At 39.2% G+C, this 27,948-nt stretch overlaps 2 protein-coding genes and 1 long non-coding RNA gene across 10 annotated transcripts in view; 2 read left to right on the plus strand and 1 right to left on the minus strand.

Moving 5' to 3' along the window:
* The window catches only part of LOC146396455 (uncharacterized), a 548,277-nt gene that overhangs the window by 78,881 nt on the left and 441,448 nt on the right, over positions 1-27,948 (minus strand). For 4 of the 7 annotated variants that reach the window (XR_014828385.1, XR_014828388.1, XR_014828386.1 and 1 more), the window contains exons 5-6: positions 15,162-15,288; positions 5,829-6,028 (exon numbers count right to left, since the gene is read on the minus strand). This is a non-coding gene — a long non-coding RNA (uncharacterized LOC146396455). The remainder of the gene's footprint in view (positions 1-5,828; positions 6,029-15,161; positions 15,289-27,948) is intronic. The other 3 variants (XR_014828389.1, XR_014828390.1, XR_014828391.1) reach the window with 1 other exon arrangement.
* Positions 61-27,725, plus strand: ADAMDEC1 (ADAM like decysin 1). Of its 2 annotated transcripts, none has more exons than XM_021074375.2 (15): positions 61-170; positions 606-744; positions 981-1,099; positions 1,977-2,053; positions 2,804-2,882; positions 4,330-4,406; positions 5,712-5,898; positions 6,114-6,176; positions 7,161-7,232; positions 7,531-7,700; positions 8,048-8,129; positions 8,788-8,918; positions 10,343-10,520; positions 13,891-13,974; positions 27,589-27,725. In XM_021074375.2, exons 2-14 carry the CDS (start codon positions 696-698, stop codon positions 13,969-13,971), a joined length of 1,365 nt encoding a protein of 454 aa, XP_020930034.2. In that variant the 5' UTR covers positions 61-170; positions 606-695; the 3' UTR covers positions 13,972-13,974; positions 27,589-27,725. The 2 variants fall into 2 exon arrangements, with proteins under 2 accessions (XP_020930034.2, XP_003132859.3); XM_003132811.4 differs by lacking the exon at positions 27,589-27,725 and adding an exon at positions 15,444-16,373 and having other exon boundaries at positions 62-170.
* ADAM7 (ADAM metallopeptidase domain 7) overlaps positions 27,486-27,948 on the plus strand; it is a 42,831-nt gene continuing 42,368 nt past the window's right edge. Inside the window, exon 1 of the mRNA XM_084997711.1 lies at positions 27,486-27,819. Within this exon, the coding sequence (XP_084853837.1) occupies positions 27,768-27,819 (52 nt within the window). The 5' untranslated portion in view covers positions 27,486-27,767. The remainder of the gene's footprint in view (positions 27,820-27,948) is intronic.

Genomic DNA, 27,948 nt, shown 5'->3' on the forward strand with positions numbered 1-27,948 from the left:
TTTTTGTTCCAAAGTGCATTTCAAAAATACTTTATATGCAGCATAACTTGGTTAAGGCTAACACTGTCAAGAGAGTTTGCATTTGCACATTTCCTTACAGTTGTGTGTGTGTGGGTGTGTGTGTGCATTACTTTCTGTGGATTTTATAAAAATTCATCCCTTTTTCACAGGTAAGGGAACAATATGCTACCAGCTTTTAAGACTTTCTGGTTCTTGTTTTATAGACAGTGTTCTCTGTGCCATGTTTTCAAAATATCTACACACTACTGGTATTTTTTCTAAATGTATAGGTCAATTTCTATAAGGTTACTGAACAGCATGAGTGATGGCTGAATTTAATGAGTATGCAATTACGCACACAGACACCTCAGGCTCAGTGGGTACTTTGCCAGCATTGCTGGAACATGAGGGCCAAGCAGCTGTTCAGATATGAATCCCTAAAAGCTGTAACCACAGATATAAACACCTCTCATAAATGAGGAACATTCTCATGATAACTTGATACCGCAATCTCTTGGCAACTTCCCAACGCCCTTAGGAAACATACCCTAATCTCACAAAGAAGGTTTGAGGTTTTTATTTTTATTTTTTTTCTATTTGTAAAGAGAAGTAGGGGAAGATAAAACTGGAGAGAGAGCTGGGGAGACCACATCTTGGCACTCTGAAGCACATCTCAGCTACCTGCAGTAACCAGCATGGCTTTGGGACTGCTTTCTCTCCTCTGGCTTATTGTTCAACCTCAAGGTAAGCCCTGCTCTGTTGACAGTTCCAAAGAATTGTTTCTTCATTGTCATGTCTTTCCAGAATAGGGAGAGAAAGCTAAAGAAAACGTCTTTATGATCAAAGCTGAAGGGGAAGGAGAAACTTGTTCTTTTCAACATTTCCCTTCTCAGTGGAAATTGTCTTTCCATGCCCTTTGAACAAACCAACCAACAAAAACTTTTAAACATGGTGTATCAATATTAGCTCTCTTTCTCTAGCAATAGCCATGAAGGAAATGCCGGAATCTGAGACCTATGAAGTAGTTCTTCCTAAAAAGCTACACATTTTACACAAAAGGGAGACACAGAACAACCAGACAGAGAAGCCTGGCAAAGAGGTAAGCAATGGAAATGACGGTGGGATTTTTACTGTCATCTAAAAAGACAGTAAAGGACCTTTTTACTAATATAAGTGATATCACACTCAATATCTAATAGTTTAATCTTGAAGCCCATATATACCACAGCTCCCTTTTGCTCAGGAGAGAGGAGAGGATTTCTTGAAGTGATTTTACAATTAAGCAGCAGAAAGGGAGTTAACTGCCTCACTTGATCAGAAATAATAAAGCAGCCTGGATATTTCTCCAAGTGTGTAGAAGAATCAAAAAAAAAGTGAACACTAAGAACAGCCATTTCTAGGAAGAAATGTTTCTAGCCAAGCTCAACAAAGCCCTTTCTCCCTGCCCTCACTCCCAGCCCCCACTGAATTGCCTTTTCCTTTGCCATTCTGTCTATAATGGAGAAATCAAGTCATCTCACTAATCAACAAGAATTTTAATGTCTTAAAGATATTAACTCTTTGACTATTACATTTTCACAAATATCACCCTCATTTTATGATATTTATTTTAATTTTTAGTCGGTTTTTGGCTGTTTTATTTAGCATATTTGGTTTGGCTTTAAGGTAATAAAAATATTTAACTTATTAGTAAGCCATTAGGATACATAAGACAGCATACCACACATCAGAGCAAACAATAAATCGCTATCTCACATGTTGGAGTTAGTTTAATCTATATTAACATGAAACTTTCTGGAAACCTATCTTAATGTACAATTTATGTTTGCTTTTACATATTTTAAAAGCATAAGAGAACAGCTTTTGTCCCACATGCATTTCTAATTATTATTCTATAGGTACTATGTATATCATTATATTATAATTATTTTAGATGCATAAATATAAATTATCATCATATTGTTAAATATTTTTAGGAAAGATATGAACCTGAACTTCAATATCAGATTATATTAAATGGAGAAGAAGTCATTCTTTCCCTACGAAAAACTGAGTAAGTTGTACTTCCTGCAAGTCTAATCACTGGATTGTACTAAGAGACTGTGGAAAAATAGATCTTCCAACTCTGTATAATATAATTTGAGACAGAAGACAGGAAGCATCTTGAGTATTAGATGCTAATAGTTTGTGTTAACATTATTTAAGAATTTTGATGTTTCCCTAGGAAATTATTTGCAAAGTATAAAACAGAGAACACACCAGTGACCTTTCCTTGCTGCTTTTTAGAATTTACTGAGAAATTTTCTACACAGATAAACTCAAACCTTTTATGTGACTTTCCATTACTTTTATAAGAACATATATCTAAGCCTCATTCAGGGCACACAATCTTGAGGCAGATCCTAGGAGACGGGGCTCCACTACATTCTGTAGCAGTCAGTAAACTTCTCTCTGAATGCAATGGGCCTGGATGTGTATTTGTGACCCAACAAACAACCTTCAAAGATCCTGGGGAGGCTGCATCATTGGTGCAAAGAATCCCCAAATAATCCACTTGAAAAACAGAAAAATCCCTATTTGATTCCTTTATCAGAAAAGTATTTGAGGGCATTCCTTTCCTCAGATCTGATAGATCTAAGGCTTTGATTTGAAGACTTCCAATGCTGGAAAAGGATCAGGGGGTCAGAATGTCAGCTCTTTCTCACTATAGACATTATCATTCCTTTAGTGCTGAAGATCGTGTTAGGAATATTGGTCTTTATTGCCACTGTGAGAAGGTTATGCAACTTTCTCTTCTCTACAGGCACCTCCTGGGTCCAGACTATACTGAGACATATTACTCACCCAGAGGAGAGGAAATCACCAGAAGCCCTCAGATCATGGTAGGTTCTGAATGCTCTGAGGGACCCTTACTTCAATCTGCTGCTTACATCATAAGGTTCATAGTTCCAAGGAAAAATTTATTAAAAAATCAAAAGATTTGAATGCAAGGTGCTCATCTATGACCAATGAGAAAGCATAAAAAAAAAAAACATAGCTTTTTTAAAAATGTAGGAATAGGAGGAGGTTTCCAAGTGCTGCATCTTTAGAAGCAACTGAGACCACGTTATCAATAGGTTAGAAATATTCTTCCCTAAGGACTTGAAATGTCATGTTGCTATTTACTATTTCTAACGATACATGCTTTTATCCTGAGGTCACAATGGAATTTCAATTAATTAATTAATATAATTTTTGTATCTGGTTAAACCACCATCCTCTAGATAATGTCAAGGTTCAGACACCACACATTGAAAAAGCCAAGGGAAGAGCAGGAAGAGAATATAGAAAGCCTCAGTCATGGAGTATTACCAAGCTAAGTCAGTTTCTCAGAGCCACCTGCCAAGGTGCCCCAAACATCTATGTGTCTATTTAAAAAAAAAAAAAAAAAAAGACTTCTGCCGCAAATGACTCTCTGTTTCCTTCTCACATCAAACCCCTCATTTCAAGGACATTTGGAATTTTGCTAATATTGACCTCTGGGGAAAGCATTTGATAAACTCATTCATGCTTAAGTGTGAATGGTCGGCGATATCGTAATGTGGTACCTTTTTCAAGTCATTTGTAAGAAAATATTTATGATGACAAAGTTTCTTGAAAATGAAAGAAAGGCACAGGTGAAAGTTTATTTTGAATCAGAGTTTATTCATTTGCTTTCTTGGGTCATTCTACATAAGTGACCTCCCTACTTTGCTTAAATGAAGCACTAACCACGTCTGAATTTCTAGGTGTAGACAAATGCTCTGGGTTTTTGATGCTGATAGAGGAATTCCACTAACACATCAATTAAAATAATGAGTTGGACCAGTTAATCTGAGGGGCTCAGGGCTGGAAGTGTGGCTCTTGAGGACTCTAGAATCTAGAAAAATAAATACTTTGTTTTATTGATGTGTGAGGCACAGTGGAGCTTGCACATAGAACCAAATTCCCAAAAGTTGGTCCTCCACTCCTGAGAGCTGGGGAGTGCTGTAGATCTCATGGGAAACTGGCTAACCTCAAATGCACATCCACTTTTGCCATGACCCTGTTTGGGTTCAAACTCCCTGGACTTCTCTTTAGTGTGAATTAGTGTCAGAAAGACAACTCAGCCATCAAATATGGAGAGTTTCCAAGGTCTGTGGGGAAAGAGTTTATGAAACCACTGAACTTCTCAATGTTTTTGTTTCTGGGAACTGCTCTGGCCACAGCCACTACTTGAAGAACTTTCCTACATATTCAAGATAAGAACTTTCAACACCACTGTGATACATTTATTTTTATAACTAAAAACATATTTTTTTCTAACCTTAGGAACACTGCTACTATAAAGGACATATTTTAAATGAACGGGATTCTGTGGCCAGCATTAGTACTTGTGATGGGCTGAGGTAAGAGCCACTTGCAAAAATATTAAACCTCAGGTACCATTTTGTTACACAGAATTGAGTCTCCCTGGACACCACGTCTTTTTACTGTCTTGGTGCAATTTTCACTATTGATAAAGTGCTGAAGGTATGTGGTTAAAGTGAAGAACAGAGTATCATCCTTGTACTCATTTCATTCTCTGCTGCTCTAGTAGAAGTTATCCTTACCAATTTTTAAGCAAGTACTCCATTCTGGAGCTTGATGATATCTGGATCTATTTTCATGTTGATCTCCATTCCCCAAAACCATTCCATTTTATTTTCTTAAAGATGCTACCCTGCAACTATCATGGTTGAATATAATTTTTAGAAAAGTATGTGTGTGGTATTTCTGTTTACTAAGGTAATTCTTGCCAATAGGGAAAATTTGGAAAGTGTGAGAAAGCACACATAAGAAAACATCCACTGCAAAATTTTACCTCTGAGTTTCACTAGTATTAAGGTTTTGTTGTGCTTGCGGCCTTTTATGCATATAAACAAAGGTATCTTTTATGTGATTTAAATATGAAATAGAATATTCAGGACTCTTTTTGCAACATGGCTCGCCCCACATGACATCATAAGCCTTTTCCTATGTCATAAGCTACCTTCATAAATGTAATTTTTTAACAGCTGTATTGGCTTCCTAATATTTCATCATATGGATTCACTATGTATTTCTGAACTAAGTTTCCTTCTTTTTTTCTTTTCTGTGCCCCCTTCATCCGACATATGGAAGTTCCTGGGACAGGGATCAAATCCAAGCTGCAGCTGCGACCTATGCCACAGCTGTAGTGATGCCAGGTCCTTAACCCAGCTGTGCCACAGTGGGAACGCTTTAATTTTCTTTCCAAGTTACTCCTAGTTCCAAATTCTTCCTCTAGCTGATCTGCTCATCATTCTTTCTCTCTTCGGGGGTTCTTGGTATCTAAGAATTCCTTTACTACACTCCCCATTATATTCCTGGGCCTGCCAAAAATATGCTACGAACTAAGTGTAAAAATATACTACGATATTTACTGAGCTCACGGTGTAAATTCCAAATTCTTTGGAACAGCTTCATCTTAGTACTCCTTGTTCAGAATTGTCTGGCTGATTAAAATAGGCTCTGTTTTACTGCTGACAAAATGTTGATTATCATTTCATCTAGCAAAAGTTAGCCACAAGGCCCATGAATGAACACGCTGTGTGCGAGCCTGAGGCTGAGGGAGGAGTGTCCGTCCACTGTTGTCAGTGACTGTGACCCTGTGTGGCAGAGAATGCTGAAATAGGAGCCTTTGCATTTCGCAGGGGATACTTCACACATCACGATCAGAGGTACATGATAAAGCCTCTGAACAGCACTGACCAAGAAGAACACGCCGTCCTCACACACAACCAGGAGGAGCTAGACCCCACTAACCTTACCTGTGGTGTAAGAAATGTTGGCAGGAAACAGGGCCATGTCCGAACTTCAAGGTCACTCAGAAATCCAGAGGTGAGAGTCGCTTTCCGACCATCACTCATTACGTCTGTCTCAGCAGTGATGTTGATATACTGGTGGGCTCCACAGTGACTCGTGTGATGAACCCATACTTCTGTTACTTATTCTTCAATTTAACTTGCCTCTGAAGAAAAGAAAAAAAATCTCTTTGTGAGCTTTTCACTCTTGCAGAGTGAAGATGCTGCTAACAATGTTCTCTCTTTGTAAAGAAAGAAGACTTTCTTCAGGCTGAGAAATACATCGATCTGTTTTTGGTGCTGGATAGAGCCTTTGTGAGTACAAAATATGTGTGCTTCTGGGCCACTTAAGTCACCTCTTAAGTTTTCTTATCAAGTGGACACAAGCCATAAACTATCCTGGCTGGAAATACAAAACCTGTCCACCTGATTGTCTTCTCTGCTCTACGTGCCTTGAAAGAAATTGCTTTCACTCACACCCCCTTCCCCCGCCTTTAAAAACTCATCTGCTGCCAAAATATTCAGATGTTGGAAATACATTCAGTGCCAGAAAGCAAGAGTAGAACAACTAAAAACATAAAAGAACAGTTATTAATATCTTTTCAAAATCCTCACTATAATATGCAAATGTAGGCATAACTATATATACTGTACAAATCTATTCAAATATTCAAAAATTGCAGAATTTGTGCTTTTAGCTTGCAAATACTGCTTTATTCCCAAATTTTAGTAATATTCAAGTAGTTTAAAATCATTGACATGGAGTTCCCGTTGTGGCGCAGTGGTTAACGAATCTGACTAGGAACCATGAGGTTGCGGGTTCGATCCCTGGCCTTGCTCAGTGAGTTAAGGATCCGGTGTTGCCGTGAGATGTGGTGTAGGTTGCAGACTCAGCTCAGATCCCGCGTTGCTGTGGCTCTGGTGTAGGCTGGTGGTTACAGCTCCGATTCAATCCCTAGGCTGGGAACCTCCATGTGCCGCGGGAGCAGCCCAAGAAATGGCAAAAAGACAAAAAAAAAAAAAAAAAAAAAAAAAACATTGACATTACTAATTTGATTTATTCAACTTAATTTGAATTGAAATTTTATATGAATGCATAATTTTTCTCTTGCTAAAAAGGTCTTACATTTGAAATAGAATAGTTGAAACAGATTCTTATATTAAATAGACATGGAATTAATATACACTTATTTATGTTGAACTGTATAATTTTTCTTAAAATGTAAAAATTGTGTGCCCTATCAGCTTTCTCACTTTAATTTGTGATTTTAATTACACTCTGCATTTTGTATTTTACAGTATAACATGCATAATGGGAATATAACTTCGATAAGAAGCTTTGTGTTTGATGTGATAAACCTACTCAATGTGGTAAGATATTTGTTCAATAAACATATGTTTGCATAAGCTTAGGGCTTCCCTATGTTTTCACTAAATGAGGAGTTGGGACAGTCAAAGTGGCTTAAGGTCAGCAGTTTGGGGAAATGTAGCAGACAAAGATCGACATCAAGGGAAAAATCACATATACTGTAGCAAAAGCAAATCCTATGTTTTCCGTTTTCAAAATGCGATACATTTACCCATCACTTGTGGTCAATAAAATAACTAAAATACTAAAAAAAAAAAAAAAAAACGCTCAATGTCATGAAGAAAAATATTCTTCCCACAGATTTATAATACCATAGATATTCAAGTGACCTTGGTAGGTATGGAAATCTGGTCTGACGGTGATAAGATAAAGGTGGTACCCGAAACAAGTGTCACCTTTAACAACTTTCTGAATTGGCATCATTCTAACCTGAGGAAAATGAAGACCCATGATCATGCTCAGCTACTCAGGTGAGCACATGCTGGCCAGGGCCAGGTCGGTTTTGATAAAGTAGGTAGTCACCCCAAAGGTTTCTTGGCAGAGATTTCTGTTCAATTCTATCTCCCCAATCAGTTGTCAGAGAGCCTAAAGTTCTACTAATAGCAACTCACCTGTGAGATTACTGGTGACTCATGGACCCTTGGATGTGGGATAACCAGCTGTGGTCATTCTAATGCTATAGAATAGCAGATTTGGGGGGGGGGCGCGGCTAGTGACTATAAAAAGGGTGGGGCAACAAGGGAAATCACCATAGTTAACAAAAACCAATGGTTCCAACAACTCAGATTGTGACAGTGTCCCTGTAACTTTCACACAGTGGAATCAGCTTCAAAAATGGAATTGCAGGAATGGCAGCCTCGAATTCCTTGTGTTCCCCATCATCTGTTTCTGTTATTGAGGTTTGTAAACATATAGTTCTCTTCTATGAAGACAAGTGCAACATCTTATTCAGAGTTAGGACAACGTACCTTGGTTCAGTCAGTAAATAAAAGTAGAAATGAACCTATTGGTAAATCACTACATGGAAGAGCCCTTGGGTTATGAGACTGTTTCTCTTTACATTGACCCTCCCAGAGGTTTTGTCCTTTAGTTTGTGTTAGGAAATAAGAACAGAAAGGGAATCCAGGTGCCATCTGTGGCCTGAGGAAACTTCAATTTATCATCCCTAGTACCGATGACCAGGGAGGTCAGACAAGATGCATGTTCATGTCATGTGGCGAAACACTACCAATGTCATGGGCATCATGTCAATAGTTTTTGGAGGTCTTTAAGTACCTTTGGGTACTTCCTATGAAGAATATAATTACCATAATTTAACCATAGTTTATCAAAAATTCATCATTAGTTCAGCAAATATAGCTCATCTAACCACTGGCTCAATGGTTAGATGTCCAGAAACCAAATATATTGAATGTTTATTCAATAATTTATAATCATCAATGACAAAGAAAGAAGTTCAAGGGCTCATTTTTTTCAATTTTTTTTTGAAATACTGAACATTGGGAATAATTAAAAAATCACTGAATAAAATGTCATGGATATTTCTATTTTTTCTAGGCAAAGAGAAAGAATAGAGTCTCTCTTGTAGGACTGATGTCACATGAGTTAGGTCATGTCCTCGGGATGCCTGATGTTCCATATGATACCAAATGTTCCTCTGGGAGTTGTGTAATGAATCAATATCTAAGGTGAGGCCTTGTCAACTAGAGAAAAAAACATTTCTTAAATCTTAAGAATTCAGATGTAGTCTATATAGTTATATGGGCATTCTTTTTAAAATATAGGGCTGTGGGAGTTCCCATTGTGGCTCAGTGGTTAACAAATCTGACTAGAAACCATGAGGTTGCGGGTTCAACCCCTGGCCTTGCTCAGTGGGTTAAGGATCCGGCGTTGCTGTGAGCTGTGGTGTAGGTTGCAGACGCAGCTCAGATCCCGCGTTGTTGTGGCTGTGGCATAGGCTGGCAGCTACAGCTCCAATTCGACCCCTAGCCTGGTAACCTCCTTATGCAGTGGGAGCGGCCCAAGAAATAGCTAAAAAAAAAAAAAAATATATATATATATATATATATATATATATATATATATATATATATATATGGCTGTCTTTCTCACTAATTCACCTTCTACTTCCTTGTGTACAGGATTTACCCAGATATCAGACCACATTATTTAAGATTTCTAGATATGCCAAGATAGTTTATTAGTGACCATGTTATTTTCAATTACAATAACTTATTTTAACTTAATTTTAGCTTAAAATAATATATTTTCTAAAAATGTTTATCTAATTAACATGATGACATCATCCTTATCAATCCCTATCACAAATCAATTCATTTTTATGTTATTAATAATTGCCTTTTAATTCCAGGCACTTTGCAAGGTCTTGGGATAGGAAAATGAATGAGGCATACCTTGCTTTTTTTTTTTTTTTTGTCTTTTTGCTATTTCTTTGGGCCACTCCCACGGCATATGGAGGTTCCCAGGCTAGGGGTCCAATCGGAGCTGCAGCCGCCAGCCTACGCCAGAGCCACAGCAACGCAGGATCCGAGCCGCGTCTGCAACCTACACCACAGCTCAGGGCAACGCCAGATCCTCAACCCACTGAGTAGGGCCAGGGACGAACCCACAACCTCGTGGTTCCTAGTCGGATTCGTTAACCACTGCGCCACGACGGGAACTCCCCAGGCATACCTTGCTCTTGAAGTGTTCATAAATAGGAAGATATATACGTTCATAAATAGGAAGATATATACGTCCTAGGACCTCTAAGTCTGTAATTATTTCCTTTCACTGGTTCATTGTTGTGATGATAGCTTACCCCTCAGCCCTCAATGGTGACGTAAGTGAGTGATAACAAATGGCTCATCACTGCTGCCATTTAGGACAGAACTGACTCCACACAGGACTTTGGATTCTCCCAGCTCAACAACTGAGCATCCAAGAAAAGAATTTTCCCCCCAGCATAGTATGCATGGTCGACTGAACTCCACCTATAACATAGCACATTTGGAATTTCCACTGAACCAAGTAATATGATTAGTCAAGTCAGATTCTCATATTCTCTTATCACTATGTATCATGGTATTTCTCATTTCTCTTCTGGTTGCAGTTCAAAATTCCCCAAGGATTTCAGTACAGGCAGTCGCTCACATTTTGAAAAATACATTTTATCTAAAAAGCCAAGATGCCTGTTGCAAACATTAGTTCCTAAAAATCTAATGATGAAACCAGTGTGTGGAAATCAGCTTCTGGAAGCCGGAGAAGACTGCGATTGTGGCTCTCCTAAGGTATGAAAACATCCACGGCTTAAAACATTTACTAGAGAGTTACTGTGGCATAGGAATTATGCTGTTTTCTTTTCTTTTTCTTTTTAATGTGTCCTTTTGGAAATTCTTTTTAACTTGGCATTGTAGTAAAAAGTAAACTTGCATTTGGTTTTAGTACTGATTTTAGTCATCTTTTGAAAAGTATTTCAAAGCCAGGATATGCTTATCATGATTGGGTGAAGTCCAAGGTAAAGAAGTAAATCATTAACTAAAACATGTCACTTATGATATTACCTAGATATATTAGTCAGAAGTTCCTAAATCATGTAAAGTCACAGCTGATCATTTATTAAGCAATCACATTTAAAAATCTAGAAGTAAGATTTCTCTCTAGAGAGCCGGCTTTCTCTCATCAAGCCAGTGTGTAAACAAGACAGAAAATATAACAGAAAAAGAGAAAAATCACACAAACCTGTAGAAAAAATGGGTTAACATAGAAGATTTAAGATAATTGCGACACTTCTGCTAGTCTTTCCAAAATTCTGACCCCTTAAGGCATTGGTATACTCTAAAGAATGTCTCTGATAGAATGTTTATTAGTAATCCCATATTAGATTTCTATTTTCTCAGTAATATTCTCTTACTTTTAAAACTAAGAAAATGAATCGCTATTTGAAGAGACTTTTTTACTGTCAATCTTCAAAATGCCTTTATAATCACAATCTCCTTTATTACAACAAACCTACAAAATAGGACTTTTTTAAAAAAATCTTTTTAGGGCCACACCTGTGGCATATGGAGGTTCCCAGGCTAGGGCTCTAATCAGAGCTGTAGCTGTTGGCTTATGCCACAGCCACGCCAGATCCCAGCCACATCTGTGACCTACACCACAGCTCATGGCAACATTGGATCCTTAACCCACTGAGTGAGACCAGGGATTGAACCTGCAACCTTCTGGTTCCTACTTGGATTCATTTCTGCTGAGCCATGACGGGAACTCCCAAAAAAGGACTGTTTTGTTCCCAATTTAGAAAAGAAGTGAGATTCAGTAAAGTTAACTAGATCCAAGGATACAAAGCTAGTAACTGGTGAATCCTATTGCAACCCAAGATTTATCCCTTGCTTTAAGGGGTTCTGTGACAATGGGGAAGGCACGTAATCACTCTACACCTGGGTTTATTCATCCAGAAAATTTACGCTATTGAATTATATTAAAAGTTTTCATGATGCACCTTAATCGTTCACAAAGACTTTACAAATATTCTGTTAATTATAATGATATGGAATTTCATAAATGATTTGATACTTTTCAATAAGTTAGACTTAAGTTTATCTCTTTCTCCCTTACATTCCCATATGGTTTCTCGGGTGGAGGATAATTGAAGTTGTTCACAATCCTAGGTATTTCTGATTTCAGCAGGTAAATGGCATGTATGCAGTACATTCTCTCTCTCTCTCTCTCTCTCTCACACACACACACACACACACACACACACACACGCAAAAAAAGGGGGGGATGGGGGGAGAGAGAGACAGAAACTACTGTCTGTTATACTTTAAGTATAATATCTAGCTCCTATATTGTTTCCATATTGATTTTCTTCTTCTATAGTTGAATAAAATTAGAGAGTTAGAGAGTTCAAGCTTATGAACAGTTGAATTTTAAATAACTGTTTTCTTATCCAAAAAGTGGTATATATAGTTTATATATTATCATTTAGTGAAAAATCCAGTTTTCTTTGATCATCTGCTTTTTTATTATATGTATATATTATTCTAGATTTAAAAATAATCATTCTATTTGTCTAGATATGGTCACACAACTATTACACAATTTTAGTGATTATAACTATGTAATACACTTTAATACCTTTAACGGAAAGTTTCTTCATTTCTTTTTTTTTTTTTTTTTTTTTTGCACTGTTTGCATGGCAATTGTTCTGTGTTCATTCTTCCATAAAACTCCAGGTATTTTTTTTTTTATCAATTTGCTACTGAAGGCTACTGGCATTTTCACAATATTAAACATTGTCTTAAAAGACAAGTTGCTTTTAAAGTTTTCAGGAAAGTTATATGTAAAGTTCTTTATGTAGTTCTTGCACATTTTGAAAATCTATTTTGAAACATTTTCATTTTTTTTTGCTATTAATATGTGTAATCCTTTCCTTTTCATTTAGGTTCTAATTTATTACTGCTTTTCATATTATTTTATTATTGTCTTAAATAGCTGCCTCATTGACTCATTCAGTGTTTTTAAAGTTGATTCTTTCGTTTTTCCCCAGGTCAGGAATTGTGTTACATATAAATAATGAAAATGTGATTATACTTTCTAATTATTATTTTTCATATATTTTTTGTCTCATAGCATGTGTCAGAATTTACACAAAAATATAGCCTATTTACACAAAAAATATAGCCTATAATTCTCAATTATACTTTATTTTATTAGATATTTTTTTGCCATTCATTGGGTAGATTTTTTTATCATGGTGATGCATAATTCTGGTTAGAGTTTCTTTATATATGCTTAAATAAATAATGGTTACTGAATTTGTACTAATTTTTGCCATCTATCTTTTTTTTTTTTTTTTAGGGCCATACCCATGGCATATGGAGGTTCCAAGGCTAGGGGTCAAATCTGAGCTGGAGATGCCAGCCTATGCCACAGCCACACCAATGCTGGATCCAAGCCATATCTGTGACCTACACCAACCACAGCTCACAGCAACGCTGGATCCTTAACCTACTAAGCAAGGCCGGGGCTCAACTTTGCATCCTCATGGATCTAGTCAGATTCGTTTCTGCTGAGCCATGACGGGAACTCCTCCCCTCAACTCTTAATATGATGGACTTATATTCCTTTATTCTATACAGTTGAGACACTCTTGCATTTTTGGTGAAAATAAAAAAACCTGCATAGTTTATAATGGAAAGTTATTATATTAAGAAGCTAGTGTTTTACTAATATTTTCTACAAAGTTTTGAATTTATATTCATAAATGAAGACGTGTGTGTATATTCATTAGCAGTTCTCATTATCAGAATTATGCAAGTTTGATAAAATGAACTGAGGATTCAAACCGTTTGAATAGTATAGAAATAGTCTCCCTCAGACTTTTAAATTGGCCTACATGTAATACCCTCTAGGCATATTTATTTGGGTAATTCTTGGATAATTCTACTTTTGTCCTTTTAAGAGGCAGTTTTCACTCCTCCACATTTTTGTCTATCACTAAATTTCCTTGGTCATTTCCACTGGAATTTGTATAAGAGAGTAGTTTAGTTTAAAAAGTGAAATTTCGTTGTTATCTTGTAGCAGAATTCTGTGTACCTAGCCTACAGGGAAGAAAAATGCTTGAACCCATTTTCTCATTGTCTATGTGTTTTAAAGGAATGTAACGACCCTTGTTGTGAGGCCACGACCTGCCTGCTCAAACCTGAAGCTGATTGTGGAAAAGACACTAAACCATAACATGTAAGACCCTTTCTTCTTTTGTTGTTCCCAAATATTTTCTCACTTTCATTTGATTTAAGAAAGATGTGCCGCTGAGTTCTATGATACACTAAAACACAATTTATTTTACATTTTTAAAGATGACACAATTTCAGAAATGAAAAAAAAAACTGCCATTCTGAACATAAATAACTCACAGTTGTGTGTACACTAATCTACAAATGAGAAAAGTGGCTACTTTGTCATCTGTGATATTGGGACTGCTGAAATCTATGCTAAAAATTGTATAAACTTCTGTCAGGCCGTGATGAGTTTCACACAAAGCAATACGACAGACAGAAAAGTTTATTTAAAAAGGCCTCGATTGATGAGCAGATTTTGTTTTTTGGCGCTGACAGTTGAAATTTGCAACGTAGTCAGAAAATAACACTCCAAGATTTGACAAAGTTATTCCTTTAAACATGCCTCAATAAGGAGTTCCCCTCATGGCTCAGTGGTTAATGAATCCGGATAGGAACCATGAGATTGCGGGTTCGATCCCTGGCCTCGCTTGGTGGGTTAAGGATCCAGCGTTGCCGTGAGCTGTGGTGTAGGTCGTAGACACGACTCAGATCAGACATTGTTGTGGATGTGGTGTAGGCCAGTGGCTACAGCTCCGATTAGACCCCTAGCCTAGGAACCTCCATATGCTGCAGGTGGGGCCCCAAAAAGACAAAAAAAAAAAAAAAGCCTCAATAAGCCATGATCCGCACATTATTGTTGTGTTTTACACACTCTTACATGAATAGGACTAGAACATCTAATAGTTCTGAACATATTCTCCAAATCTAAAAATGGCAGCAACAACAACAAAAATAATAAATGAGGGAAAGTCTCAGGATAAATTACATGAAAAGGAGTTATCCTTACTGAATTTTCTGAACCTTTTCTGACTGGAACCTGCTGAGAGATGATAAAGGGAGTAATTGACTCAAAGACCATGGGTATCACTTTCACAAGGAAAAGTCACAGCAAGGTCATAAGATGAGGCGCATCACTCATTCTTTTTCCCCCAAGTACCATTGTCCTCAGCTGAACCACTGGGAATTCTAGAAATCAGACCCATCTTCTTCCTCTGTCCAGAGGCTTCAGAAGCACAGCATTGCAAAAAAAGTCCATTCAACTCTTTAGGGGTTTGGAATGATAGGTGGGCATGCCTGCCCCCTTACCAGGCAAGACTGACAATTTTGCGTCATGGAAAGAAAACTGGACTTGGACTCGGGAAACTTCAATTCTTAATTCTGGTCTAAAGTAGCTGTGGCCCTTTCGGCCAAGTTGTTCACTGCATTTGCTCACCTGTAAAATGAAGATAATGATATTATCTTTCAGTAGGGCTGTTAGTATTATATAAATTCCATAAATATTTACTATTATGTAATTTTTTTACTATTATGTAATATTTTATAATTTATCATAACCATGGCTTCCAAAATTTTTTTTCTTCTGATCAGAGAGTGAATCCAAAAACCTCTTTCATTGAGACACCACTTGCCAGGACAAGAATCAAGAAATCTAAACCTGCCAAGAACGTCTCATATTTTCACCCGTGTTTTTAGATATATTTGCTTTTCACTTGTCATTATATTTCCTATATTTTTACCACTCCAGCCAAAAGGGAAATAGATGTATTTAGAGAAGCTGACTCTTCTAAGCCTGGTCTTCAAGGTATTTTTAAGGATTGTGAAGTTCTTGCTTAGCTCTACTCTCTGGAGAACAAAAGAAATTAGCCTTTAGCTAAAACACCTCAAAATGCACTGCGGAATTATGCCAGTTCAAATCAGAATTATATAGTTCCCATTATAGCTCAGTGGATTCAGAATCCGACTAGTTCCATGAAGATGCGGGTTCCATCCCTGGCCTCGCTCAGTGGGTTAACAATCCGGCATTGCCATGAGCTGTGGCGTAGGTTGCAGATTCGGCTGGGATCTGGCATTGCTGTGGCTGTGGCACCGGCCAGCAGCTGCAGCTCTGATTCTATCTCTTGCCTGGGAACCTCCACATGTGGTGGGTGTGACCCTAAAGATAATTTTTAAAAAATCAGAATTGTACATTGTGTTTTAATCTCAATTGGGATAGCCCATGAAAAAATAAGGCCACTGGATGAGTGAGGTCTTCGGTGGGAAAAAAAAAAATCAGAGTTCATGTGTCATTTATTACTCCTCAGTATTCTGCTTGCCTGACTCGTAGATGTGTGGTATATCATGTCAAGATTAATGAAACATTTTTATTTTATCATGTATAATCTTGTCACCATCACATATATTGTTGGTTTTGAGAAGTCTGCATGGCTCACCTTGTAATTTAGCCACCAAGAAATGTTTCAATCATCTATTGATTTCATGAACCACACTGTCAATGAATAAAATACCACTTTTTGAGAATTTTGTGTGGCCCTTTTCAAAAATGAGTCTTTTCTAGCTTCCGGGTAGGTCTGTGTTATGAGTAGATAATTTCCCGTTTGGACATTTGTCAGCATTGCCACAGAGCACAGGCATCGTGAGGGAGAGGAGAAAGGTCATATCCTCCTTTATTATTATTTTTTGATGGGTAAATAGATTTATTAAGATAGGACACTTCTGAGAGATGCAAGTGGGCCAGCAAGGAGGCTCTGCCCCCAGGATCCGGTGGGCCATCCTCCTTTAATGCTCAAAATGCAATGACTTGAGGCTGGTCACACAAGACTAGACTTCTTTTCAACGTTCCTCTAAATGCTTTTTAGCGGTTACTGCAAATAATTGCCCAAATTTCCACTGAGGCCTGAGTGGGGAGAAGAGGGACTTATATTTCCAAGGATTGGGCTTTGGAACAAGTGGCCTTCCAGAAAGCTCTGCTTGCTGGTCTCGGCCATCTCCCCTTTCCCCACCTGCATATTACTGGTGGGTTGGCACTACCAGTATTACAGGAAGTGGCACGTCTGCTGTCACCGGTAGCCATGCTGCAGCCCTGACTTGTCAATATCTCTATGGTCCACTGGTCTAGTACAAACTTCCACCCAACTCTTCCAGGGAAAAAGGGTTAAGGTAGGCTTATTTTCTCGCCAGCTTCATGTGTAGATAGAGGCTTCTTAGAAAACCACTTGAGCTGCAAGGATTGCAGCTTTGGTGACATCCTAAAGACAATAATGGCTCACGATGTTAACTGTGAAATTATCAGGAATCTTATGAGCTGGCTGTGGTGCACAGCTGTTACTAAAAAAAAAAAAACCAACCTGCATACATTTACAATTAAGTAAGTTATATGAAAACCTATATTAGACCTCTCCAGAGAAACACCATACATATGCCACTTACATTTATTCACTATATATGATATATACATAGAGAGAGAAAGAGACGGCTATATCTATATTTATAACATTTATCTCTCTATCTACGTAAGAGAGAGAGAGACTAAATTTTATTAAGAGAAGTTGGCTCACATATTACGAAGGCTGTTGCTGTACACCTGAAAACTAACACAAAATTGTAAAGCAACTATTGTCCCCTAATTTTTTAAAAAAGATAGATAAAATACATACAAAAAATAAATGTATTTTCATATAATCATAAAAAATTATGAAGGCTGAGAGGTCCTGAAATCTGCCACCTGCAAGTTGAAGAACTAGGAGAGCTGCTGGTGTAATTCAGGCCAAGGGCAGCAGAAGATGTGATGAGACGCCCTGGTTCCAGCAGGCAGGCAGGAAGCAAAAAGGGATAAATTCTTTTTTCCTCCAAAGTCTGTTCTCCTCAGATCCTCAACAGATTGGGTGATGGCCCCCTGCCCCGAGGAGGGCTGTCTGCTTTGTCCCAGGGCACCCTGAGTGCAGTCACGTTGACACATAAAATCAGCCGTCACAAAAGCAGAGGCCATGCTGAAAACTTATCTCTTCCTAGTGCACTCACTTGCTTTATGGACCTCTGCTCTTCTGGTTGTTTAGGTCCATCATAACCATGTGACAGACACACATACAGGTCTTCCTTGACTTATGATAGACTTATATCCCCAAAACCTCTCCTAAGTTGAAAATGTGTCTAAGACCCTAACCTACCAACCATCACAGCTTAACCTAGGCTACCTTAAGTGTGCTCGGAACACTGACATTAGCCTACAGCTGGGCAAAATCATCTAACACCAAGTCTCTTTTACAATAAGGTGCTGAATGTTACCTATAAAGTGCTGAAGACCATACCGAATGAGAACTAAGTGGTCCTCTGGGTACAGAATGGTTACAAGTGTATTGGTTGTTTCCCACTGTGGTTGTGTGGCTGACTGGGGGCTGCGGTTCACTGCCCAGGCCCAGCATCTGAGAGAGGATCACACTGCTATCACTATAGACATACATACATACACGCATATAGATACAAAACTTCTTCATATTCTTTTCCACTATGATTTATTACAAGATAGTGAATGTAGTACCTTGTATTCCAATAATGTAGGACATTATTGTTTATCTACCTAATATATAGTAGGTTGTATCAGCTAATTCCAAATTTCCAATCCATCCCTCCTCCAGCCCCTCCCCCTTGGCAACCACAAGTCTGTTCTCTATGTCTGTGAGTCTGTTTCCGTTTCATAGATATGTTGATTTGTGTCCTATTTTACATTCCACCTGTAAGCAATATCATACACTATTTGTCCTTCTCTGTCTGACCTCACTTAGTATGATAATCTCTAGGTATCACAACATAATCTTTTAAATATGGTTACTTTCTTGGCTTAGAAATAAACTAAAAGTAGAATCTGTACTCTTAATAACTAGACTAATTGATAAGACTGACTAACCAAGGCTGAGACTTCACTGAGGCCAAGGGGCATGCTAGGTGTGTGTGTGTGTGTGTGTGTCTATGCATACTCACAAGTACTGCCTCTGAGAATTCCATTCAACCATGGAATCATCACGACACACCCAAACAAAGAAAACTTGGGGTAACAGGCTGTCCTAAAACGCTAGGGTGAGTGAGGATGCTGAGGATAGTGAGTTCAATGACCAAGAGAAGGACAGGAAAGCCACTTGGGGCTGGGGAGGGGACATGTCACTGTTGTGGTGCCAGTTCAACCCTTGGCCGGTGAACTTCCACATGCTGCTGGGTGTGGACAAAAAGACCAAAAAAAAAAAAAAAAAATAGACATAAATACAGCCATCTTCCTATAGTGTGGCTGTCTGCTGGTTTGACAAACACCAGCCCAAAGAACTGTACATTTTATGTACTTTGCCCGATTCCCTTCCCTTCCTCTTTATTCCCACGGGATGGATTCCATTTTATTACCTATTAACCTTTCTTCCTCAATTTCTGATTCGTATTCATCCCTAAAAATTCCGCATAAGAACCATCTGCAAGGCCCCTCCCTATAAATTTTCAGGAAAGCCGTTTACACCCCTGCAGGAGCCTCTCTCCCAGGAAAGCTGCAACAAGGAGCCGAGTTCCAGGAGGCAGGGAACACACAGTGGATTTGCTCAGCCCCGCGGCCCTGGTGACACAGAACAGAGTGGGAGGGGCTCTCCAAGACAGCTTGCCTTTTCCCATCTTTGCACCTCAGTCTATTCTCCTTTCCTCCCACATCAGAGGGGCTGTGACAAGTGAGCATTGTTGAACAGGTGGAGGACTCCAAGACCAGGGTGGGTGGACTTTCGTCTGAAGTCTAGAAGCTTAGCGAGGGACTCCGGCAGGGCTATAGTTTGTAGACTCAAAGGCGATTTCCTCAGTTATGGACAATATCTAGGGCTCTAGGCGCCCTCGTGTGGCCATAACATGTACAACAGCAGAGCACTTGTCAAATCCCCTACTCCCCTCACAGTAAATCCTCTGGCTAACAGAACCCTGGACAAAGCCTTTATGGTGGGCCTGGGGGTGTGCTGGTGAAGCTTATGTAATGAGGAGATCGTGGCAGAGAGGAGAAACCCACAGAGAAATACTTGGGACCTCTCAACTGAGTCCCCCTTGCAGGTCCCGTCTGCATGTCTGCAGAAATTATTATAACATTGTAAATCAACTATACCTCAAGAAAATTTTAAAAAATGAAAAACAAAAAACAAAATTTTTTTCTGTTTTCCACTCCAATCCATCATCCCGGATAGCCTTGTTATTTGAAAAACTGATCTGACATTACTTCTGTGTTTAAAATTCTAATTTTATTGCCATCAGGATAAATTATCATCCTGTTACTTTGGCAAACTGACCTCTTCATGATCCATCTCCAGCATACCTGGGACACCTCCTTTTATGGCTCAGCCCCACCTCCCCAGTCCCACTGAACTTGTTCCACTGTTAACATCTCCACTATCACCCAGATCCATGTTTAGGTCAGAATTTTAGATATGAATTGGCTTCATCTAATTTCATTTCAATTCATAACAATCATCTACTACAGAATTCATACCTGGGAGCAAATCTCATCATTCCATTAATATTCAACTTTTTTTTTTTCTCTTCTGTTCTATAAGAGAGAGACTACTGCAATCACTACAAGTATGTGTTACTCAGTTGAAGCAACTGAGACAGTTCAGGAAAGGAAATGGCAGAAGCAAGGACTGGAAGGGCTCAAACCACAACAACAACAACAAAAAGAGAGAATAACGTAACACAAAATGAAACAAAAACACACTTCCTGACTTCAGAGGAAGAGAGTGAGAATAGCTTTCTTCTGTGATTTCTCTTTAGCAGTTAGGGGGAAATGAGTATGATTCTTAAAACAAGAAATGGATGGGAAAAAAAATTAAAACTGTCAAATTTCATTTCTATTTCTAACCATGGGCACCAGCAGACAGCAGGACCACTATCAGCAAAGCACCATGGAAAGAAAAGGCTCAAAGTAATTCCCTTCATCTTTGCAGGCGCGTGACTGGAGTTTGAAATTGGAAGGGAATTTCTAACTTTGTGCAGCTGCTGGTGACTTTGAAAAGTTAAACTTTTTTTTTTTTTTTTTTTTTTTTTTAAGATTTTCACTACTCTAGGAGTCCTCTGTGGTGCTTAGAAGTGAGGAGCGTAGTAAGAGTCAGTCCCTTGGTGGCTCAGCTGGTTGAGGATCCAGTGTTGTCACTGCTGTGGCTCTGGTTACTGCTGTGGCATGGGTTCAATCCCGGGCCCAGGAATTTCCACGTCCATTGGGGCAGGCAGAACAAAAAAAAAGAAAAAAAAAAAAGAAAGACAGAAACGAGGAGTAAAATAGTGGGACCCTTGCAAATTAATAGTCTAAGAGGCTTGAGCGTTCAAGAGGCTCCACCATTTGCTGATTACCTTGGAGCAGGTGAATTTCTTTTTCAGAGACTCAGTTCTTTCAGTTGTAAAGTGACTAAATTATTACATCACCACCACATATTGTTAAAATTAAATGGGCAAGTCCTGCCAGAGTGAGTGCTCAGGGCATACACTTTATTTCATCATAAGGTAGTAGGGTTAAGGCTGAATCAAGATTGCGTGTCTGAGTTAAGGAATATGCAGGTGCCAATATCTCCTCCCTCCCTTAACTTTCTTTTTGTGAGGAGACAACCTTGGCCCCTTAGCCGTAGGGAGTTTCTGGCACAGGTTTGAGGGCCATTCCCAACCTCTGCCCCCTGATTAATGGGGTATGGCTGGTACAGGCACACGGAGATCAAGCTGTGCTGGAAGATACGCCTGTGGGTGAATGCAAACTACAGAGTTTGCATGGGCAGTCTGCAGAGATTGTATCACCTTCTTTTCCAATTTCAGAAGAAAGGCATGTAGGATACCCGAGTAGTTTGAAATAGTAATAAGAACCTGGCTCCTGATACTTGATGGTGCATGAATTGCTCTCAGTCACAGGGACTCTAGGGCCTTTACACAGCCCTGGGTTAGCCATACAAAGATCCAAAGAAGCTCAAGGGTAAAGGAAAAAGAGAATTACAGTGGGACTTTTGTTCAGTCCCAGTAAACCCATAACAGTTTTCACCTATTCTGTAAATCAAGTGTGGCAATAAAGCTATGATGAATGATCAACTTCTTAAGTTGCTATTGATTGAATACCAGCAACATGCAAGGTGTGGCACCGTTAGACTCGATAGGGGACACGTGAATGCTCGCAGAGGGTTTCTGTCTTCAAAGGGCTTGCACATATTTCAGAAGATAAAGTGAAAATTATACTAATAATGTCTAGCATTGCAAATATCTGAAAGTAGCCACATACAGGGGGTAACTTTGGATACATCCCTTTATTAAGATATAAACAAACCAACCTACTACATACATGTAGACTATAGAGCAGAGCTAGGCAGGGTTTTAGGTGCAGGGGGGGAAGAGCAGTGCGTGCCATGGTAGGTAACGCAGGTAGCATAAAGACTGTGGTGCCAGAATGTGTTGGAGTCAGCGAAGGTGGACAGGGGATGGCCCCTTACCCCAGAGAGTGATTTATTATATTTATCAAATTGGAGGCAAAGGGTGGTAGGCATGGAATGAAGAACATGATTAAACCACAAAAGCCTGACAAGTGTACTCTGAGTTCTGTTTAATCAACCTTGGGAAAGGTGTTTCAGTTGAAACTGTAGGAAGATGAAAGGAAGGCCAACTGTGTAGGAGAACTCACACAGGTGTGCTGATAAAGGGAACAGGGGTGCCAAGGATGGAACAGGCCAACCAACCCATCAGTTGGCCAAAAGTAAAGTCCCTGCACGTTTTTAGGTGATGTTCTTAGACTGTTGTGCAAATGGTGGCTGGGTATAATAACTTTTGTCTCTTTCCACTGGACCATCCAGGCTTCAAAGAAATCCTCTTCAGAAAGGCAGAGGAGGCTAGAATCTCAGTCATTGGTTGGTAATATTCAGTTTCTTGCAAAGAAAATATAAATGATAAAGACAATATCCTGAAACAAATGGCTAATTTACATACAAAAATATTTGTTGAGAGTATCTTACATGTCAGGCACAATTCTAGGCATTGGAGGTATAGCACCCAAGAGACAAAATCTCTGCTTTACATTCTAGTACAGGTAGAGGATGAAAAACAAATGCATGAGTAAAAGTCTTCACAGACCAGGTACTAAGAAGCCTTCATTGATCAAGAGGGAAGGGGGATATAGAATGCTTAGATATTCGTAGGAAGACAAGTGCCATCTAAAAGAGAGTGAGCAGAGAAGGTCTTGAAAAGATACAATTTGAGGAAAGAGATAAAAGAGGTGAGAGAGGGAGCCATAGGGATGCTGCCCTGATGACAATGGACTGGCATATTCATCCTGGGTATGGGGAGAAGGACAGAGTAGCTAAAGAGAGCTGAAGAGAAGAGCCAGTGGTCAGGTCCAAGAGTAAGAGGGCGCCAGATCATGTAGGAACTTGTAGATGCTCACAAGGAATTGAGCTTCCACTCACTGTTCGATGGCAAGCCGCTAGAGGATTCCAAACAAAGGAGTTGACATGGCATTGCTTCTGTTGTAAAAGGATCCCTAGCTACTCTTGTCAAGGAGACCATGAGGGAGAGGCAATGACAGAAACAAGAAACCACTGATGAGGAGGTTATGGTGGTAAATCTAGTAAGAGAAGACTCTGGATTTGTTGAGTGGTCAAATCCAGTGGGGGAGCTGAGACAAGGTTAGATTCACAGTCTATTCTGAAAGAAGAGCCAGTGGGGTTTCCCAACAGACTGTGTATGGAGCGTGAGAGAAGAGAGCTGCCCAGGATAACACCAAGGTCTTTGGCTTGACTTAATACGATGATTGACAGCATTGCCACTGCCAGAGATGAGCAGGACATTCAGAAGAACAGTTTTGGGGGATGAAAATCAAGAGCGGAGTTTCTGTCTATATTAAACTTGCAATGCCCACTAGACATCAAAATAAAGATGCCAAACAGACAACTGGAGTCAAGGAAATATTTCTGGGGCCTGTGAATCTGGCAATCAACAGTAACACAAGCACCTTTAAGATGTGATTTGTTGAGCTCTGCTAGGGAATAAGTATAGACAGAAAAGAGGTAAGTTCAAGGAGTGAGTCCTGAGACCCTCCAAAGTTTAAAGGTCTGGGATATGTGGAAAAATGAGTAAATAAAGCAAGAAGAGAGCATCTAATGAGGGAGAAAAAGCAAGGCTCTTCCTTTTAAGTAAGGAATGTGTATCCAAAAAAAAAAAAAAAGAGAGAGAGAGAGAGAAAGAGAGAGAAAGAAGGTCAAGGTCAAATGACAAATCGAAAATGACCAAGAAATGAAATCAAAACTGAGAATTAACCATTGAAATTAAAGTCTGGAGATCACTGGTGACCTTGATGAGTAGTTTCAGTAGAGTAGCTGGCACAAAAGAGTTTCTCCCTCATCCCTGCCTGGAGTGGCTCGCAGGTGGAAGGAAGAACCAGGAACAGTGATTACAGATAATTCCTTGGGAGGATTTTGTTAGAAAGAGATCAGAAAGATAACAAGGTGGCTGGAAGGGCATGTGAGGTCAAGAGAGTTGCTATCATTTGTTTAAAGAGGAAAATTACAGCTTGCGGAGGACTGAAGCGAAGGGGCGACTTGGTTCTGTAGGAACAGGACTTCAGAATAGGATCACAAATTCTATCACTTATCCAACTGGAGAAAAATCTAATTGCATCTCATTTCAAACCCTATCACCACAGGGCTTTACGTCTATGTTGCTTAAACCATTTTGACCTTCCCAAAGTTAGCGTATTTCTTAAAGCCCTTAGAAAACAGAGTTAAATTGAAGGTGAGAGATAATGTCAACCCTTGGACAAAATTGAGAGTTGTATGTATGTTATGTGCTGTTCTTTATGTTTCTTCATCTATACAGTGATCAAAGCACTATTATCTTTGCCATGAGGAAACCCAGACTCTAGGAATATTAAGTAGTTTGTTCAATGTCACCAGCTAAGTGATAATCAGAATTAAGAAGTGAAATTTCTACACACTCTTTTTACTCTGGGTCTGCTATTCCCCAGGAACAACCTTATGCTTTTGGGTCAATTGAGTGAGTCAATTTTTAAATGGCTCTTGGTGCATTTATAACATGACATTTCTAAGCATATTAAATTGTGGAAAATATGATAGCGACTTTTTAAAAATCCAAAACTTGTAATTATACTGGCCATAAGGTCATAAGTTCTACTTACAATGGTCTTAGACAAGGTCTTGGAAGGTCTTAGAGGGGGAAAAAAAAGCAAAACAGGAAATGCATGGAAACATAGCATTCCCATGTTTAAAAGAAAAAATCTTAGAGAGCTAGCATTCCTAATTTCTGAATAAGACCCAGAAAATAAGCGATTTGCCAAAGGTCGTCAATTAGTCACAGGTGAACACAGGGTTCCTGCTTTTGAATCTCGTGTTCTTTTCAATACACTTAAAACACAATTAGTGGGCCGAAATTAGCTTCTACAAAAAGAATCGCAAGTTCCCCTTAATTAATATAACTTCGGAGTACTTTGTATTGACCTTTCTTTTAAAGTCAGACAGAAAATGCTAATCTTTATTCCAGTTATTTCCGTGTCAAACTTTTGCCATCACTATCATAATACAAACAGGATTTTCAAAATTCACTTCATTCTACTCATTCACTTGAACTTATTACCCCTTTTCTTCATGTTTCTCTTGGCAAAGGACATGCAAGAACAAACATTTTGAGTCTGCAGAGGGGGCTGCCTCTCATTTCTGACTTAGAATATATTCTTTATCATCCATCACCCTTCCTAGGCCCCCACTTTTGCAAATTCACTTTGTTAAGTCCTTAAGAAGAGGTGAGGGGTTGCACCCCAAGTTGCCAGATAGGAGAGAGAAGCAGGATTGAGGGAAAGAAGCAGGGGAGGAAGCTCAGGAAGGCAAAGCTGAAGAGGGATCTGGACTGTGAGCAAGGTCAAAGGGAGAGAGCAGACACGTTCTGCACAAAGCTGGGAGGCCTCCAAGACACAGTCTCCTGGTCGACTACCTGTTAAAGGGTTGTTCCTAGTGACAACAAGGATGGGACACAAGCATCTACAATCTCAAAACCCCTGAAGGAGGAGTTCCCATTAAGGAAGTTAAGACCTTCTATAGTGTCTGTGAGGATGTGGGTTCAATTCCTGGCCTCACCCAGTGGGTTAAGGATCTGGTGTTGCCACAAGCTGTGATGTAGGTCGCAGATGTGGCTCAGATCCCAGGTTGCTGTGGCTGTGGTATAGGCCAGCAGCTGGAGCTCCGATTTGACCCCTAGTCTGGAAACTTCCATAGGTTGCACGTGCAGCTGTAAAAAGAAAAAAAAAAAAATTTTTTTAAAGAAATTGTGAAATCATCAGAGGCATTTCGCAGTATCAGGATGACAAAGGCAGATGCAAGTGGAATGTGTTAGGATGAGTTGGAGAGGAGAAAATTGCCACGAGAAATACAGATAAACTTTGTGAGAAGTTTAACTGAAAAGGGAATGAAGAGGGTGATGGTGGGGTTCTTTGGAATATGGGTTTTTGTGAAAGGGAGAGATTTTAGATTATTTAAATATCAAAAGAAAGCTTCTGGTTATGGTAGATTGGTTCAGTTTATGGAAATGCAATATCGTGAGATGGGGAAAGAACAGAATCCTGAACAGGTAAGGGATTGTACTGCCAAGGGATATCTCTTCTCATATAATGAGAGAACACATGCATATAGATAGGTTTCACAGGTCCTTTGCACATTTGTTTGCTAATATTTTCTTTTTGTATTGATTTGAAAGAGTTCTACATTATAAAGATATATACCCTCACTGTTTTTTTTCTGGCTGTGTCTGTGGCATGCAGAATTTCCCAAGCCAGGAATTGAACCTGCACCACAACAGTGACAACTCCAGATCCTTAATCCACTGGGCCACCAGGGAACTCCTGCTCTCACTTTATCTTATGTGTATTGCATATATTTCTGGAGTGTTTATTTGCCTTTTAATTGCCATTAATTTGTGGTGTATGACATAAGCACGTTTTCATAAATAAGTTTGGATGAAAGTGGTCAAAAGGTACAAAGTTCCGGTTCTAGGATAAATAAGCACTGCTGATATAAAATACACCATGATGACTAGAGGGAACAGGGTTGGGTGGTATATTTGAAAGTTAAGACAGTAGATCCTAAGAGTTCTCATCACGGGGAAAAAAAGCTAGTGGGTATGAGAGATAGATGCAAATTAAACTTATTATGATAATCATTACCTAGTATATATAGTCACATCACTATGCTGTACATGTTAAACAGTGCTGTAGTCAATTACATCTCAATAAAATGGGATGAAAACCGCAGTTATGTCTCTTCACTTCCCCCTCTTACCCCAGGGACTCCCTGGTTTCTTTGATTAGGGTAGGGGTGGAATGTGGATGAATATCTTGTGTTTCATTCAGCACTCTAAAGGCCACCCTCCACGTGTCCCCACATGGCCCAAGCCTTTATTTAGCTGGGGAAAAAAATACGTTCTCAATATTCCTGTCTAGTGTGTTTTCTCACACTTTCCTTGACAGTTTCTTCGTGTGGCTCTCAGCATAGAAAGATCGTCTTCAACCAACATTTATAGAAACATCCTTCAATGACTTTTTTTCCCAAGACATACGTGATATGTTTCCCTCTTAAATTTCTAATACCTCTGGAATCAGATTCATATTAGGCAGAAAGTAGGACTCTCTGCCCAGCCCACTTCCTCCACCACCACCTTCTCCGTGGTTGTCCTTAATTGGTACATGATGTCCATCTTCCAGGCTTTAGCCTCAAGCACCTCACGGATTGTGCAACACGGTCAAGGAACACTCCTTGTGCTGGATCAAAACTGCCCGTCTGTCTGCTAGGGTCTTCATCTCGTCCTCGTCGCTGTGGAAGCGCAGACGGTGCACAACTTTTATCAAGCACACGCGCCCCTCTTCTCCCAGAATCACTCAGAATGTTTCCCGGGAGTTTATTTTTCACGATTTTACTCATTTCTCAGATTAAAGGTATGTCAATCTTTTTTAGGAGGGTTGTCTTAGGGTGCTTATGAGATAAGGTCTCTCTAGGCACAAAGTTCACATTCGAAATGATAAATGATAAAAACATTAGGATCCATTCATGATTTTGCTGAGAAC

This window comes from Sus scrofa, chromosome 14, assembly GCF_054392235.1.
Source record: "Sus scrofa isolate SSC_HxYL_T2T_F1_AM1 chromosome 14, Sscrofa_HxYL_maternal_Yorkshire_Landrace_v2.0, whole genome shotgun sequence".
NCBI classification, from domain to species: Eukaryota; Metazoa; Chordata; class Mammalia; order Artiodactyla; family Suidae; genus Sus; species Sus scrofa.

Excerpts from the sequence above, each read along its gene's own strand:
- ADAMDEC1 (XM_021074375.2), top strand. The coding sequence starts at position 696 with ATGGCTTTGGGACTGCTTTCTCTCCTCTGGCTTATTGTTCAACCTCAA. Across the intron at positions 745-980 it reads GCTTATTGTTCAACCTCAAG|CAATAGCCATGAAGGAAATG; the intron begins GTAAGCCCTGCT and ends CTCTTTCTCTAG. Across the intron at positions 7,233-7,530 it reads TGATAAACCTACTCAATGTG|ATTTATAATACCATAGATAT; the intron begins GTAAGATATTTG and ends TTCTTCCCACAG.